At 44.3% G+C, this 18,293-nt stretch overlaps 1 protein-coding gene across 9 annotated transcripts in view; it reads right to left on the bottom strand.

The window, feature by feature from the left end:
* RBFOX2 (RNA binding fox-1 homolog 2) overlaps positions 1-18,293 on the bottom strand; it is a 2,020,637-nt gene that overhangs the window by 882,773 nt on the left and 1,119,571 nt on the right. For 5 of the 9 annotated variants that reach the window (XM_044075312.1, XM_044075315.1, XM_044075291.1 and 2 more), the window contains one exon: positions 17,366-17,410. The exons of the other annotated variants lie outside the window; for them this stretch is intronic. In XM_044075312.1, the coding sequence (XP_043931247.1) occupies positions 17,366-17,410 (45 nt within the window). The remainder of the gene's footprint in view (positions 1-17,365; positions 17,411-18,293) is intronic. 9 annotated transcript variants of the gene reach the window in all.

Raw genomic sequence — 18,293 nt, forward strand, 5'->3', positions numbered from 1 at the left:
ATAACCCATGCTCAGGTCACTCCACAAGTACAAATGACTGTCATTTTCCATGCAAGTGTGAATGACCTGAGACATGCCTCCCTAGAATACATGGAGACATGGAAGAGCTCTCCGATCTTGTAGCCCAAGGAGGTATGACCCTAGCCCTGAGTAGCATTCTGCCATTGCCCAGAATGATACCGCAGTACAAGGACAAAATGGACTCTCAACAATTGGCTAAGCTTCTGGTGTCATTCTAAGGGGATCCAGTATCTGTCTGCCTGGGACGACATGGTTGACAGACCACGATGCTTTGCCAGAGATGGCCTGCACCTGTCACCCATGGGATTCCGGATGCTGGCTAAGGCTCTTGCCACCCCTATAGTGCCTTTTTTTGACAAGTTTCAGTTGTAACAGGAAAGTACAGTTTTGTACCTACCATAAATGTAGATGTCCGAGAGGAATGCATCTGCAGTCTTAACAAATGGGTTGTCCTGTCGTCAGGCAGCCCTTCGGTCGGCCGGATTCCAAAGTCTGGGTCTGGCTTCGGCTGGTGTCGCACTTCACCCGACGTCACTGCGGCAGTTCTTTGGGTATAAAGGCATCAGCCGACGCCATTTTCCTCAGTGTTTCTTGCCCCAGATGCCAGGTGCCCTCTTTGTTGGCTAAATTTGGATAAATGCCAAAGTTTCCAAATAGTAGAGAGCAACACACAAAATAAACATGTATGTACATATATACAAACAAATACACCATAATAGATCCCCCCCAAGCTAGCTGAAGATTGGTAAATACCCTAGGAGTACCTCAGAGGGGAAGGAGGGTGGGTAATCCTGACTGCAGATGCATTCCTCTCGGACATCTACATTTATGGTAGGTACAAAACTGTACTATGTCCTTCAAGGATGCATCTGCAGTCTTAACAAATGGGTAGAATACCATAGCTAAACTAGGGGAGGAGGAAATGAGAATAGATTATGGTGTAGTCAGGATCCCTTGCAAAACAGCAGTGGCAAAACCAGCACGGGATCTAGAGTATAGAGGTAAGTTATAATGCTTGGCAAATGTATGCACGGAGGTCCAAGTAGCAGCCTCTATAATGTCCTTGGTAGCCACTCCTCGTAAGAAAGCTGTGGTAGTGGCTGTGGCCCTTGTGGAGTGAGGCCTGATGTTCTCTGGAGTTTTCTTTCCATGGTAGGAGTAACAAAATCTAATGCAATTTCCTATCCATTTGGAGATTGTTTGTTTAGAAATTGGTTTTCCTTCCTTTCCTGTTGCATAAGCTACCAGAAGCTGGTCAGTTTTTCTATTGTTTTTTGTCCTGTCCAGGTAGTAGAGTAATTGTCTGTGTTCATCCAATGTATGCAAAAGCTTTTCTCCCCTGTTCTGTGGATTGGGGAAGAATGTAGGAAGGTGGATAGCCGCCTGATTTAGAGAGACTCTGGATACCACCTTAGGCATGAATGTAGGATTTGTTCTCAAGGACACTCTGTCTTGATGGAAGATCAGGAAGGGTTGTACTGCCATTAATGCCTGTAGTTCAGAGACCCTTCTTGCTGAAGTTACTGCCAGCAGGAAAGCAGTCTTCCAGGATAAGTATTGCATTTCAGCTGTAGCTGCTGGCTCGAAAGGAGGTAGAGTCAGCTTTTCTAGCACAAAGTTCAAGTCCCATGCTGGCAATGGAGGTTTCCTGGGGGGTTTTACATTTTTAATTCCCCTCAGAAACTGTCTGAGCAGAGGATGCGAGAAGACAGGAGGATTCAAGCTGTATTCTGCTGAAATAGCTGATGCATGTATCTTGATGGAGGAATAGGACAGGCCTGTATGGAAGAGCTCCGCCAAGTACTCCAGGATGTTGGCTATGTTCACCAGTGTCACATCTTGCCCCTTTGCAGTACTCCAGATGAGATATCTTTTCCATTTTGCTGCATAATTATTTCTTGTTGAAGGTCTACGAGCCTCCAGGAGTATGTCTTTAACCCTTTGGGATAAATCTGGGTTAATTGCTGTTATGTAATGTTCCAGGCAGTTAGCTGCAGAGTCTTTAGGTTTGGATGCAGTATGTTGTAGTTGTTCTGTGTCAGCAGTAATGGGATCAGGGGCAGTTTCCATATTTGTTCCCGGGACATGCTCCTCAGCAGTGGATACCAATGTTGCCTTGGCCAGTCTGGGGCTATCAGGATGATCCTCGGACGTTCCTCTTTGATCTTGAGAAGCACCTTGTGCATCAAAGGAAGTGGTGGGAATGCGTATGCTGTCATGCTTTTCCAACTGAAGGATAGGGAGTCCACCCTCCAAGCAAGTGGGTGGTAAGTCCTTGTGCAGAATTTCTTCAACTGGTGATTGCATGGGGATGCAAACAAATCTATTTGTGGTAATCCCCATTCTCTTGTGATGGTTTTGAAAATGTCCGGATGCAGCATCCATTCGTGGGCATCTGTTGTAGTTCTGCTTAATATGTCTGCTAGAGTGTTTTCCTTCCCTGGTACATAAATTGCCTGTAACTGAATGTTGTAGCTCAGAGCCACATCCCATAGGTCCAGTGCCAGCCGGCATAGGGGGTATGAGTGTGTGCCTCCCTGTTTGTTGATGTACCACATAACTGTGGTGTTGTCTGTCCTTATCATCAACTGGCCTTCTTGGAGAAGAGGTCTGAATGTCTGGATTGCCAATTTTACTGCCATCATTTCTTTTAGATTTATGTGCAGATGCAGCTGGTCTTGGGTCCATAGGCCTTGAATGCACTTGTCCATCATGTGTGCCCCCCAACCGAGGTCTGAGGCATCTGTCGTGATAGTCTGTCTTGGTTGACTTTTGCAGAAGGGCAGTCCTGTGTTTGATTGACAGGCCTGAGCCCACCATAAGAACTCTTGTTTCAGGCATGGGATCATTGGAATTTTGGTTTCTAGGCTGTGTTTGTGCTGAGACCACAAATTTTTTAGGTACCACTGTAGCTTTCTCATATGAAGCCTGGCATGAGGGACCAGAATTATGTAGGATGCCATGAAGCCGAGAGCTTGTAGCACTTTTCTTGCAGTTAGATGGCTGTGCTTTGTTAATGCCAAGAAGTAGAGAGGAAGTTGCTCTTTCTTTTCTGCAGTTAGGAATGCCCTTTGTTTTGATGTGTCCAGTTCTGCACCCAGAAAGGTTATTATTTGGGATGGAATCAGCCTTGACTTTTTCGTATTGACTGTATATCCCAGGGCTTGTAGCAGGTAGATGACTCTTTGTAAGTCTTCTGTTAATTTGTTTTTGTTGTCCGCTTGTATCAGGCAGTCGTCCAGGTAGGGATAGATTTGAATTCCCTGAAGTCTGCAATGAGCGATTACTGATGCCAGGCATTTCGTGAACACTCTGGGCGCAGTAGATAAGCCAAAGGGCAATGCTGAGAATTGATAATGCTCTGATCCTGCAAGAAATCTGAGGTATCTTCTGCAAAATGGTCTTATGGGGACGTGCAGGTATGCCTCCTTGAGATCTAGAGTTACCAGCCAAGACTCCTTGCCCAGCATGGGAAGAAGCTGCTGTAGGGTCAGCATTTTGAATTTTGGAACAATGAGGAATGTGTTTAAAGCGGACAAGTCTAGAATAGGCCTCCATTTGTTTTCTTTTCTTGGTACCAGGAAGAGCCTGGAGTTTAAAGCGGACAGGTCTAGAATAGGCCTCCATTTGTTTTCTTTTCTTGGTACCAGGAAGAGCCTGGAGTAAAATCCCTTTCCTTGCTCCATAAATGGTACCTTTTCCACAGCTCGCATTCTTAGTAATTGAGATATTTGTTTTAGAGCTTCTGCCCTTTGAGAAGGTGGAAGGTTTGGCATTCCTCTCTTTCCGGGTAGTGTATGGAAATGGAACCTGTAACCTTTGTCTATAGTCTGCAAAATCCATTTTTCTCTTGTAATGCAGTGCCAGTTTTTTGAAAATAATGTTAGCTTTCCGCCTAAGGGTGCTTCCAGTTGTTCCCTGGTAGGCGGTGCCACCGCCAAGTCATTGTGATTGAGTTGTTGTAGTGGTGGTGGCTGTGTCCGTGCCTCGATGGTTGTTACCTTGCCACTGGCGACCCCTGTAGGCACCCCTGGATTGGTTTCTGCCTCTAGAGCGCCTATTCCTGTCTCTTTGTGCCTTAGAGGAGTCTGGAAAGGACCAATTCTTGGAAGCCAGTTCCTGCTAAACCTTGGAGGTTGAACTTGTAAGAAATCTTTTACTGTTTGCACAGATTTTGCTTTCTCTTCCATCTTTTTTAGTACCTGTTGTGCGGGGGCACCAAATAAATTGACCTTGTCCATAGGTGCATCCAAAAGCTTAGATTTGACATGGTCAGGTAATGCCTGTTCTTTCAACCATGCATGCCTCCTGATAACCGTGCCAGTCATGGCTGATGTAAAGGAAGCCTCCAGTGCATCATAGCCACATTTTAAAGAATGGTTACTAACCTGCTGTATGTTATGTAACATTTCTTGAACATACTTTTTATCTAAAGATTCTTCAGAGGACAGTTTTTTAGTCAACTGGTCAAGCATAAACTCCTGATATTGAATCATATGAAATTGGCAGTTCAAAGCTCTAGCTGACAGAGTAGCAGAGGTGTAAACTTTTTTACCCCATCTCTAAGGACCTGGATTCCCTTTCAGAGGGGAGGGGGTTTTTAGAAGAAGTAGCTGCTACAGCTTTAGGGCCCTGGGAGATAGTCTCTGGATCTGCAAAAGGGGCCTTATATAAGTGGTGATGAGTGTCCGGGACCCTGTAGTACCTATCGGGCTTAGCAGGAGCCGGAGGTAAAATATCAGGAGTAGTGCAAGCATCATTAAATGCATCATCAACAACAGATAGAACTGGAGGTATAGCTAAAGGCCTATGTTGTGGTAAGTGTAGAAAGGTCCTAAGCCTTTTTCTAGAGTCTGAGAAATCTTGGCCCTGCCACTGAAATTGTTCCCTCATAGCATGCAAGGTTTCCCCAAAGGAAAATTCCTCAGGAGGAGAGGCTGAAGGGATGGACTCCTCAGCATCAGAGTCTTCATAAGGAGAGTAAGAAGCCTCAGGAGGGTCTGTATGTTCTGAGTCATCAGAGGAATCATCTGTGGCTACTGGCTCTGGGGGCTCTGCTCTAGGTCTCTTCTGGAGGAGGGAGAGAGGCCCTGTCTGGATGAGGCTGGGATCCACGAATTAAAGAGATGAGATCCTCTGCCAAAGAAAGCATATGGGAGCTGGTGCTGGGCCTGTGAGAGGGGGGCTTGGCAGGCCCAGGTTTTGAAGCTTTGGCTGCTTTAGCCCTGGCAAAGGCCTTAATAGACATAGCTGGAGGAGGCCTAGCAGCTCCACGTGCAGGGGTAGAAATATCAAGGGGAATGGTGTCTGATAATTCCTATGAAATCGCAACAGAAGGTTGGATTTCAGAAGCCGTTTCTACCAGGGTAGAAGGCACGTTATCGGCTGAAGAAAGAACCGCTTGCTCGGTTTCGGCCGAAACAGAGACACTCGCGGGTTGCTTAACCGCGGTTTCGGCCGAAACCACGGACCGCGAGTGTCGGTCCTTTTCTTTGCGCTTTCTGCTAATTTGCGTAGTCGGAGGATCCGATGGCATAATGTAGGCAAAATCGGAGCCGAAAATCTGTTCAGCAAAGTCCGAGCGACGTTTAAGCGTCCGCCGGTTAAAAGAAGCACAGGCTAGACAAGCTGCTACGTCGTGGTCTGGGCCTAAACAGTGTATGCAATAGGAGTGGAAATCTTTATGAGGTATTTGTTTCCCACAAGATAAACTATTAACTTTCTCTGACATCGGCTGAGGCAAGAAAGAGTCCCCAACGGGGTACTTAGCTTTATAGAAGTCTTCGAAGTAGTATTCGGTAGTAGTAATCTCTGGATCTGACCGACCGGCACTTAAACAGCTTCTGCTTCGGGTGCCACGCGGCAAGAAAGACTGAGGAAAATGGCGTCGGCTGATGCCTTTATACCCGAAGAACTGCCGCAATGACGTCGGGTGAAGTGCGACACCAGCCGAAGCCAGACCCAGACTTTGGAATCCGGCCGACCGAAGGGCTGCCTGACGACAGGACAACCCATTTGTTAAGACTGCAGATGCATCCTTGAAGGACATCAGGCAAGCAAAAACTGAGGGTAATGCTACTCAATGCTAGAAGTCTAAATCTCAAAATGCATTCACTCAAGGCACTCCTTAAAATGAACACCGATATCTGTGCAGTGACCGAGAGACCTGGTTCAAGGCTCCAATGAACACCCCTGCACTACCAGGCCATAACTCATACCACACTTTTCGGCCATGTAACCTGGACCGGAACACCAAAGGTGGAGGTGTGCCCAAATTCATTAAGGATATCCACACCTCCAGGCTAGTGGCTCAGCATAATGCATCCAAGGTTCTAAGTGCAACTATCTCTGGGCAAAACTGTAATCCAAATTGTAGCTTGCTACAGATCCCCCATCATGCCCCAGGATTCCCACTCCTCATTTCTTGATATACTGGAAAATATAAGGGTTCAAACACCCTAATAATGGGCGATTTCAACTACCCCACCATTAACTGGGGAAACTACTCATGTACCAACTCCTTCGCTCAACGCTTTCTGGAATTCATAAATTCCAGTGCCCTGGATCAACTTATCCACACCCCCACCAAGGGCAACAATATCCTAGACCTAGTCATTACCAACATGAGTGACCGGTGTTCCACACCTGAAGTCAACTCCTTGTTGGTCAGATCAGACCATAAGCTAATCACCCTAGATATCCACATCCCGCCCCCACCCCCCATTAAGAAAACCACAGTAAATAATTTCTTCATAGCCAAGTTCATGCTTCTTAAGACAGAAGTGGCGAACGTCATGACACCCATGCAGACGGCCAATACAGTTACGACTGCTGAATCCTACACAAATGCACTCTATAAGCACTTACATGAGTGCATGGATTGTGCTATCCCAAACAGAACCAAGAAGCTATCCTCCAAAAAAAAGGAAGCCGATCTGGTGGTCCCCTGCCATAAACAAACTGTACAACAGAAGGAAGAAACTGTTGCAAAAGAGAGTAAAATCACATGAGTGGTGTTGCTCCCTGGTCAGCCTCAGTAAGAAGCTGAGATCCCTTATAAGAGCCTCCAAAGCTAGTTATGAAAATAAAATCACCACTGATTCTAATGACAATCAAAAAGCATTCTATAGCTATGTCAAGAATCTCAATGGCAACACCCAGATATGCTCTGAGTTACAGCACAACGGCATGAAAATTACAGAACCAACTAATATTGCCAACATTATAGCAGATAGGTTCAGTGCTAACTTTACCACCCTCTCACACCCTAAAGGGCCCATATCTATACAGGAAGAATGCAGAGTCCCTGTAAATCACAACTACACAGGTAAAAGCTGCACTCTCTAAAGCTAAAAACACAGCATCCATGGGACTGGACAACACCCCAGGCTGCATTTTGCACGAACTTCAGAACGGACTGGCTCCCACCCAAGCACCATGTTCAATCATAGCCTCACATCAGGCTTTGTGCCCACTGAACGGCACACAGCAACAGTTATCCCACTCCACAAAGGGGAGCCACCACCACTGATGCCGGGAACTATCGCCTTATTAGTCCGACGAGCCTGGTCTACAAGGCCATGGAACGCATCATCATGGAACTCAAAGACATTGGTAACCTCCAAACTCTGGACCCCACCCAGTTCGGATTTGTGAAAGGCAGATCATGCATCCTGAACCTAATTGACTTCTCTGAGGCAGTCGATGAGGGTAAGGTGGTTCACACAGCCTATCTTGACCTCACCAAGGCTTTTGACACCATCCCCCATACTGGATTTATAGCTAAACTCACTAAACTAGGTATAAATCTCTACGTCACAAGATGGGTTGCCAGCTGACTCACTGACAGAACCCACACTGTAAAAGTTGCAGACTCCAAATCTGACATCAAACCAGTGACAAGTGGAGTACCACAGGGTTCCGTCCTGGGACCTCTCCTATTTGGAATCTACTTCTCTTAAGTACAGGCTAACACAGGCCTCTGGCTAATGAAGATCGCAGATGACTGCAAACTAGGAGCCATAGTAGAGCCCCCAAATGATGTGGACATCCTACAGAAGGGCCCTCACTGAGACAGACACCTGCTGTCAGAGCCATGGCCTCAAGCTCGATGCCAAAAAGTGCATTGTCATCCCCTTTGGTAAAAACTCTGTACCCATGAGCTACCACATAGGTGGCAGTCTACTTAACACCGAATGTGTGATGAGACCTTGGGACCCAAGTGGACAGTAGGCTCTCCTTTGATAATCACATCGCCACAGTAGTCAGGAAGTCCTTCTATGTAGCACACCTCATCACAAGAGTTCTCATCCAGGAAAAAAAAAGAGAGAACATTGTTCCCCTTTACTTGACACTCAGACCCATTATAGAGTACAACGCCCCTATTGGAATGTACCTCAAGACATCTGCAGCAGCTGGAAAGGCCACAGAAGTACCTCACAAAGAGGATTACTGGCCTCAAACAGATGCCCTACACTGACCATCTCCAAAAACTCCAGCTTTACTCCGTAGCATATCGCCTACTCTGAGGTGATTTCTGCCTAACATATAAAGCTAAGACAAACCCAGAGCTGTTGGACAAGCTACACCTAAAGAAATACCAATCCCTCTGAGCTACATGCTCTAGGGACCTAAACCTTATCACCACAACAAACAGGACATGCTGGAGAGATAGATTCCTGTCCCAGAGACTTCCCATACTCTGGAACAAGCTACCCATCTATGTCAAGCAAAGTTCCTCATTAGCACTTCAAGAAAAATCTTTGAGTGGATGGGAGATAGGAAAATATACCCCGGGAATCACTTCTGTGGCTCTGCTCGATAGTGGCACAGGAAAATAACTTTCTTGGGTGGCATAAGCCAGGGTACCTTTTTGGCTAGGCTTACTTAGGCCCTTAGGCACATAGCCTAGTACCTACCTATGAACCTATTAGACTAAATACAATATTATGTAGCACTGAAATGTGCTGACATTATAAGGGTGACAGTTCATTATTTACCCATAAAGCAAATGTTAGAGTGCAAAAGTTCAAATAGTGGATAAAGAGGAGGAGGGAAAGAGAACAAATAGTGAGAAAAAGTATTTGTTAGAAGTAATAATTAGGGTAGATATGGGAGGCAGGAGAAAAAATGAGTAAAAGTAACATTTCAAGTAAGAGAAACGAAACAGAGGAAAAGAAGAAATAACATGGACAACAAGATTTACAGCTGCATACTGTCAAGTGGATTGGTAGCAGGTGTCATAAAACTGGGTTTGGAGAAAAGTTTGGTGACTTTGAACAAACAGATATGCCCACATTAACTGTGTATCATTGTGTGTGTGTGTGGTGTAAAAACTACAAAGCAAAACTGCACCGATACCTGCTTGCTGCCCTGCTGAGGGGGACACTTGTGCAAGTGCAGTGGACTGGCTCCAGTAAAAAGGGATGGCAGCATAACTCTCAACATTATAGAACAAGAAATCTGGACAAGGCCATAAATAATAGGGGACAAAGGCCCAAAATGGGACAATTTATAAATATTGCACTTACAAACTTAGAAAATTGATAAACAGGTTTTGCATTAGAGTGAATTTTCTTAAGATATGAAGTCTGAAAATCAAATGCCTGTGAACTTTTTGACTTCAGTGTTCAATGATTTGCCAGTGATTTGACAGAAAACTGCAATTTTATGAAAAACAGACAAAAAATCCGGACTTTCTGCAAAAATCTGTACTGTTGAGAGATATGGATGGGAGCCCTGAACCATCACCCATTGATCATTTTCGTTTGCTTGCCAAAGCCACTACAGCAGTGTTTTGCAGAGAGGTGGGAAAAGCCTTAAATTTGACTGGTATGTTATGTGGGTAGCTGTGTTTGTGGAAGGTGGAAGTGTGGTGCGGATGTTATGGATTATGAAATGGAGAGATTAAGAATAAAATTGTGCTCAGTGAAGTCCCTAGCAATTTCATCACTGCTTGATTCAAACATATACATTCCCCTGTGTTTGTCAGTACTAAAAGTGCATTGTTTTGGAGTGCAGTTTCACTGCCACAGCAGCTGCTACTCTTTCAATACAAGTATCTGCTTTGGAAGTTTTCTCCAGGAGTCTGTTGCTGACAGGATGAGAGACATGCTACAGTTATACAACTAAGACAAACTACATAAAGCAATAGTAATAAAAAGTACTAGGTCACATCCGAGGCTTGGGAGGTCATTGTTAAACTGAGAACTGTTGCAAAATGTATCATTAAATACCATAAGTTCAGGTTATACTATAAAAGAATAACTATGCAAAGATAACCATGTCAGCAGCCAAAATGCATGAATATTTTACTGTGCACATTTTAAATGGCTAGACTGGCCTAAACTTTTTTTTTTTTTAATTCCTGGGAAATGCTATCCAGAAGTGGAGACATACAAGGGAACAAATTTAGTGGCTGGAAATTTTTTTTAAGTCTATTGTCATGCAAAGCTGACTAAATAGCTGAAAGTACAGTTTTGTACCTACCATAAATGTAGATGTCCGAATTGGATAGCATCTGCAGTCATAACAACTGGGTTGTCCTGTCGTCAGGCAGCCCTTCAGTCGGCCGGATTCCAAAGTCCGGGTCCGGCTTCGGCTGATGTCGCACTTCACCCGACGTCATCTCTGTTGGTCTTCGGGTATAAAAGCATCAGCCGACGCCATTTTCTTCAGTGTTTCTTGCCCCAGATGCCAGAAGCCCTATAGAAGGCTAAAAATTTTGGATAGATGCCAATGTTTCCAAAAGATAGAGGTAAACAAAAATAAGCATGTATGTACATGAATACAAACAAATACACCATGAAAGAAATCCCCCCACTAGCTAGCTATTAGAAGGGTAAACACCCTAGGAGTACCACAGAGGGGAAGGAGGGAGAGTAATCCTGACTGCAGATGCTATCCAATTCGGACATCTACATTTATGGTAGGTACAAAACTGTACTATGTCCTTCATGGATGCATCTGCAGTCATAACAACTGGGTAGAATACCAAAGCCAACTAGGGGAGGAGGATAAAAGTAGATTATGGTGTGTTTAGGATCCCTTGCAGAACAGCAGTGGCAAACCCTGCTCGGGATCTGGAATATAGAGGTAAATTATAATGCTTGGCAAATGTATGCACGGAGGTCCAAGTAGCCGCTCAATAATGTCTTTGGTAGCCACTCGTAAGAAGGCTGTGGTAGTGGCTGTTGCCCTTGTAGAATGAGGTCTTATGTTCTGTGGAATTGGTTTTCCATGGAAGGAGTAACAGAATCGTATGCAATTTCCTATCCATTTGGAGATTGTCTGTTTGAAATAGCTTTTCCTTCCTTCCTGTTGCATAGGCTACTTAAAAGTTGGTCAGTCTTTCTGCTATTTTTGTTCTGTCCAAGTAGTAGCGTAGCTGTCTATGTACATCCAAGGTATGCAGTATTCTTTCCCTCTGTTTTGTGGGTTGGGAAAGAAGGTAGGTAGGTGGATTGCCTGGTTTAAAGACACTCTGGATACCACCTTAGGCATAAATGTAGGATTAGTCCTCATGGACACTCTATCTTGGTGGAAGATTAGAAAGGGTTGCACTGCCATTAAGGCCTGTAGTTCTGAAACCCTCCTTGCTGAAGTAATTGCCAGTAGGAAAGCAGTTTTCCATGACAGGTGTTGTAGGTCTGCTGTTGCTGCTGGTTCAAAAGGTGATAGTTTCAATTTTCTAGCACAAAGTTCAAGTCCCAAGCTGGCAATGGTGGTTTCCTTGGAGGTTTTACATTCTTGATTCCTCTGAGGAACTGCCTGAGCAAAGGGTGTGAAAAACAGGTGGATCAAAGCTGTATTCTGCTGAAATAGCTGATGCATGAATCTTGATGGAGGAGTAGGACAGGCCTGAATGAAGTAGTTCGCCAGATACTCCAGAATGTTAGGCATATCTATGTTTGATACATCTTTTCCTCTTTCAGAACTCCAAATGACAAACCTTTTCCATTTCCCAGCATAATTCCTTCTAGTTGAAGGCCTGCGTGCTTCAAGAATAATGTCTTTAACTCTTTGTGAAAGTTCTGTATTAGCAGTTGCTATGTGATGTTCCATGCAGTCAGTTGCAGCGTTTTTAGGTTTGGATGCATGGTGCTGAAGTTGTTCTGAGTTAGCATCAAAGGCATCAGGGTATTGGCCACATATTGTTCCGAGACATGCTCCTCAGCAGTGGGTACCAATGCTGTCTTGGCCAGTTTGGAGCTATCAGGATTATCCTTGGACGCTCTCCTTGATTTTTAGTAGTACTTTGTGTATCAAGGAAGAGGTGGGAATGCATATGCTGTTAGGCCTTTCCAGCTGAAGGAGAGCGAGTCCACTTTCCATGCTAGTGGGTGGAATGTCCTTGTGCAGAATTTTTGAGCTGGTGATTGAGAGGTGATGCGAATAGATCTATCTGAGGCATTCCCATTTCTTCGAGATGGTCTTGAAGATATCCGGTGCAGCTGCCATTCGTGGGCATCCGATGTGGTCCTGCTTAACATATCTGCTAGAGAGTTTTCTTTTCCTGGCACAAATATTGCCTGTAACTGGATGTTGTAGCTGAGTGCCAGGGTCCACAGCTCCAAAGTCATTCTGCATAGGGGTAAGAATGAGTGCCTCCCTGTTTGTTGATGTACCACATGACTGTGGTGTTGTCTGTCCTTATCATCAAGTGGTCCTCCTTGAGAAATGGTCTGAACTTTTGGATTGCCAGTTTTACTGCCAGCATTTCTTTTAGGTTGATGTGCAGGTGAAGTTGGTCCTGTGTCCACAATCCTTGCACGCATTTGTCCAGCATATGCGCCCCATCCTAGGTCTGAAGCATCTGTTGTGATGGTCTGGCTTGCTTGACTCTTGTAAAGGGCAGGCCTGGGTTTGACTGGCATGCCTGAGCCCACCATAGGAACTCCTGTTTTAAGCATGGTATTAGTGGGATTTCCGGTTCTAGGCTGTGTCTGTGTTGGGACCATAAATTCTTTAGGTACCACTGTAGTTTTCTCATATGTAGTCTGGCAAATGGAACCAAGATTATGCATGATGCCATGAAACCCAAGGCCTGCAGTACCTTTCTTGCGGTTAACTTGTTCAGTTTTGTTAGTGCCAAGAAGTAAAGAGGGAGTTCCTTTTGTTTTTCTGTAGTTAGGAATGCCATTTGTCTTACTGTGTCCAATTCCGCTCCCAGGAAAGTCCTTGTCTGGGATGGTATCAGTCTTGACTTTGTAAATTGACTGTGTATCCCAGTGCTTGAAGCAAGTAAATGACCCTTTGTAAATCTGTTGTCAGCTTGCATTTGTTGACTCCTTGTATCAGGCAGTCGCCCAGGTATGGATAAATTTGAATTCCCTGTAGTCTGCAATGTGCGATTACTGTTGCCAGCCAGTTTGTGATTACTCTGGGCAGTAGATAAGCCAAAGGGCAATGCTGAGAATTGATAGTGCTCTGATCCTGCAAGAAATCTGAGGTATCTTCTGCAGATTGGTCGAATGGGGACTGCAGGTATGCCTCCTTGAGATCTAGAGTTACCAGCCAACACTCCTTGCCCAGCATGGGAAGAAGTTGCTGTAGGGTCAGCATTTTGAATTTTGGGACAATGATGTAAGTATTCAGGGTGGACAGGTCTAGAATTGGTCTCCAACTTTTTCCTTTCTTGGAACTAGGAATAGTCTGGAGTAGAACCCCTTTCCTTGCTCTGCTGTTGGCACTTTCTCCACAGCTCTCATGTTTGCTAACTCCATTATCTGTTGTAGAGCCTCTGTCTTTTGATTTGGAGGTAGATTTGGCATTCCTCTTTGTCTGGTAAAGTGTGGAAGTGGAACCGTAACCTTGATCTATGGTTCGTAAAATCCACTTGTCCTTTGTTATGTGGTGCCAGTTTTTTGAAAATAAGGTTAGCTTTCCGCCTAGAGGAGCTGCTATCTGTTCCCTGGTAGGCGGGTTTAGGATTAAGTCACTGTGGCTGTGTTGATGTAGTGGCAGGTGGTGAGTCTGTGCCTCTGTTGTTACCTTGCCACTGTCGCCTCTGTAGGCACCTCCTCTGGATTGGTTTCTGCCTCTGAACGCCTATTCCTGCCCCTTTGAGGTCTTGTGGAGTCAGGAAAGGACCAATTTTTGGCAGGCCAGTTCCTGCTAAACCTTGGGGGTTGAACCTGCAAGAAATCTTTAACTGTCTGGACTGATTTTGCCTTTTCTTCCATTTTCTTCATAACCTGCTGGGCAGGTGTACCAAACAAACTTGTTTTATCCATAGGAGCATCTAGCAATTTAGATTTAACATGATCCGTAAAGCTTGCTCCTTTAGCCATGCATGCCTTCTAATTACAGTGCCAGTCATGGCTGATCTAAATGAAGCCTCCAGTGCATCATAGCCACATTTTAAAGAGTGGTTACTAACTTGCTGTATGTTATTTACCATTTCTAATACATATTTCTTATCAAGAGATTCATCAGTGGTTAGCTTTTAGTTAACTGATCAAGCATAAACTCTTGGTATTGTATCATGTGAAACTGACAGTTTAAAGCTCTAGCTGAGAGAGTGGCTGAAGTGTAAACCTTTTACCCCATCTGTCTAATGACCTTGCTTCCCTTTCAGAAGGAACAGGGTTTTAGCTATGGTCGCTGCTACTGCCTTGGGACCCTGGGAAATAGTTTCGGGTCTGCAAGAGGGGCCTTGTAAAGGTGGTGATGAGTATCTGGCACCCTGTAAAATCTGTCTGGTTTGGCAGGGGCTGGGGTAAAGAATCTGGAGCGGAGCAGACATCATTGAAAGCATCATCCACCACAGAGAGAACAGGAGGTATAGCTAAGGGCCTGTGCTGTGGAAGGTGCAAAAAGGTCCTAAGTCTTTTCCTGGAGTCTGAAAAATCCTGTTGCTGCCATTGGAACTGTTCTCGCATGGCATGCAAGGTTTCCCCAAAGGAGAATTCTTCTGGTGGGGAAGCAGCTGGAATGGATTCTTCAGCATCAGAATCTTCAAAATTGGAGAGAGGAGCCTCTGGCTGGTCAGTAATGTCTGATTCATCAGCAGAATCAGAGGACACTGGCTCATGGGGCTCTGCCCTAGGTCTCTTCTCTGGGGCTGAGAGGCCCTGTCTGGGTGAGATTGAGATCCTCTAATTAATGAAATTAAATCTTCTGCCAAAGTAAGCATTTGAGAACTGGAAGAGGGCCTGGTTGAGGGGGGTTTAACAGGCACTGTTTTAGTAGTCTTGGCTGCTTTAGCCCTGGCGAAGGCCTTAATGGACATGGCTGCTGGAGGCCTAGCAGCACCACGTGCTGGGGTAGAGACATCCAAGGGAATGGTGTCTGATAAGTCAGTGGTAAGCACCGTAGTGGGTAAAATTTCTGAGGCCGATTCAAGAGTGTTAGCAGGGACCTCAGTTGTAGAGATAGATTCAGCTGTATTTTGATCAGTTTTCTCGGTTTCGCCGAAACCGAGACACTCCGGGTTTGCTTAACCATGGTTTCGCCGAACCGCGGACCGCGAGTGTCGGTCTTTTCTTTGCGTTTTTGGCAGAATGCGTAGTCGGAGGATCCGACTGCATAATGTACGCAAAATCAGAACCGAAAACTGTTCTGCAAACTCCGACCGACGCCTAAGCCGTCGGTTGAAAGAAGCACAGGACGAACAGGCTGCTACGCCGTGGGCTGGGCCTAAGCAAGGCAGGCAGTAAGAGTGGAAATCTTTATGAGGTATTTGTTTCCCACAGGTTAAACAATTAACTTTTTCTGACATCGGCTGAGGCAAGAAAGAGTCCCCAACGGGGTACTTAGCTTTAGAAGTCTTCGAAGTAGTATTCGGTAGAAGTAATCTCTGGATCCGACCGACCGGCACTTGCGAACAGCTTCTGCTTCGGGCGCCACGCGGCAAGAAAGACTGAAGAAAATGGCGCCGGCTGATGCTTTATACCGAAGACCAACAGAGATGACGACGGGTGAAGTGCGACATCAGCCGAAGCCGGACCCGGACTTTGGAATCCGGCCGACTGAAGGGCTGCCTGACGACAGGACAACCCAGTTGTTATGACTGCAGATGCATCCATGAAGGACATTCTAGTAAAGCTGGAAACGTGAGACTGTAACCCACTGAAGGAGGAGAGATGGGAGGAGTAACCTGGCCAGGAACTGAAACTTGCAAAAATGCTCCTTGTGAAAAGTCTTTTTTATCTCAGTAATTTGTTGACACTTTTGCAAGTTTCTTTCAGAGAATGTGTAGTACATCAGTAGGAACATTTGTAAAACTCGGCGCATAGCAGTCAATGACATGAGCTTCAGACGCTCAAACCTAGCAGTTTTTTTCAGGTGTTCCATTCTAAGTGAATGGAAGTCTAGTCTGACAACAAATGGTAGGGCTATTTGTTCTCAGTCTGTGCATTATGGGACAGATTTAGATTTCCAAAGGAATCAAGATGTCTGCTCCCATGAGGGCAGACAAGAGTAAAAACAAAATAAAATTAGGAATGAGTACTTATTTTGCTGCAAGCAGCTTTGGGAGGTGTAGTAAATCATGGCAAGATAAAAAAAATGTTTTCTTCATCATTTGCCCGTAGTGGTCCTTTAAGCAAGCTCATTAAAAACGGACCGCCTTAGTCTTCTGTTGAAGTACCAGACCTTACTTCAGTTTTACTCAAGCACTTAAAATTATACCCGATCTTGCAAACTGATTCTTCCCCTAGAACTTCTACTTATCAACTCAGACCAGTATTTCAAGCCAGTCACCACAAACTTCCTAGCGCAGACTAGATTCTCTTTCACTATCTCCATGTTAAGTAAATCTATGCCTCCCACATTAAAAACCTGATTTTTACCTAGAATGTTGACAAGTTGAAAAAGTCGAGGATTCCATGTACCTACTTCTTTTTTTTTAATCCAAATTACCTGACATAACTTTCTCCATTGTTCATTCAACTTATAGTGTACTAAAAGCATACTCCAGGGAAACTCTCCATATTTCTGATCTCCCTTACCTCTACCCCAAGAGAATCATTTAACTACATACTGTATATATAAGTATGTATACATTTTCTTTCATTTAAATATGCACAGTCCTTCTTACTAGGCATGAGAGTAGTCACTCATTACTGTTACAGTAGGAGTAAGCTTACTTCTGGAGCCATTTTATTTGAACCACCATGAATCTGCATTTGCTTGAACACTACTTCCCTATATTTTTAGTTTAACATTATATACATCTGAACAATCTGCTCATTCAGAAAGACATTGGGAATTTGCTTCTGTTTGGCAAAGAAATACAAGTGTCCAATTGCTAGCCTGCTGCTCATTCATTTCTCCTTCCTCCAAACACTTCAAAATTAATATTTCACATAATATTGACATAATACTGTAAAGTCTGACTTACTGTATTGTATGCATTGTATGCTGGTCTATAAGTCACAGTGCTGTCCTGAAAAAGTTTAAATACACAAAATTAAATCAATTTTAGCAAAAGATTAAGCAGCTTAAAACTACAGTAAAAAAACTCAGAAGACACTCTTCTCAAGCAAAGCTATGCAAATATCATAAGCCCTACTCAACAGGAACTTTTGCACTTACCACAACCCAAAAAATGAACAAAACTCAGGAATAAAGAAAATGGAGGAAAGGGCAAAAAAAAAATGTAGTGTGTGCACGTGTGTAGGGTGATTTGAGTAATACTGACTAAGTACTTTAGTACCATACACTACACGACATGGGATGTCTGAAAGCCATGATTTTGACACTCATACCAAAATTTCAACCTACAGTACAAGGCATCTCATTTATTAAACAGCACAGCACAATGCATTTCTTGAACACCCCCCATACAGACATACATTACACGTGTTGCGTGTACACAGACCATCTACAGCCGTGTGCAATATGCAGTGAAGCACTAGGGGTATGCACAATTCAAGTATTACTACATACCAGTGTGGCACATGTATGAATAGTGACTGCCTTGAAATCCCTGCATATGCAGTAATAATTTATACAATATACAATTTCAAGTGCTTAACTATATTTACATTTTTTTTCTAGACTGAATTTTTACATTTAGGAGCTCACATCTGACAATTATGCTTTTCATGTATTTAAATCAAAAAGTTCCTCTGTCCATTTTAACTGTTGTACAGGGTTATAATATGGAATGTTGGTAATACAGTTTAAGGAAGTTGCTTTTGCAGGGGTGTCCAAACTTTTGGCTTGCCGGGGCCGCATTGAATGAACAGAAATTGTCCTGGGGCCGTATATAAAATATATCATAGTTAACTCTTTTGCTTCCTCGGGCAACCAAAGTCGACCTTCTG

This window comes from Protopterus annectens, chromosome 1.part1 (genome assembly GCF_019279795.1).
Source record: "Protopterus annectens isolate FY-2018-M chromosome 1.part1, PAN1.0, whole genome shotgun sequence".
In the NCBI taxonomy this organism is placed as follows: domain Eukaryota; kingdom Metazoa; phylum Chordata; order Ceratodontiformes; family Protopteridae; genus Protopterus; species Protopterus annectens.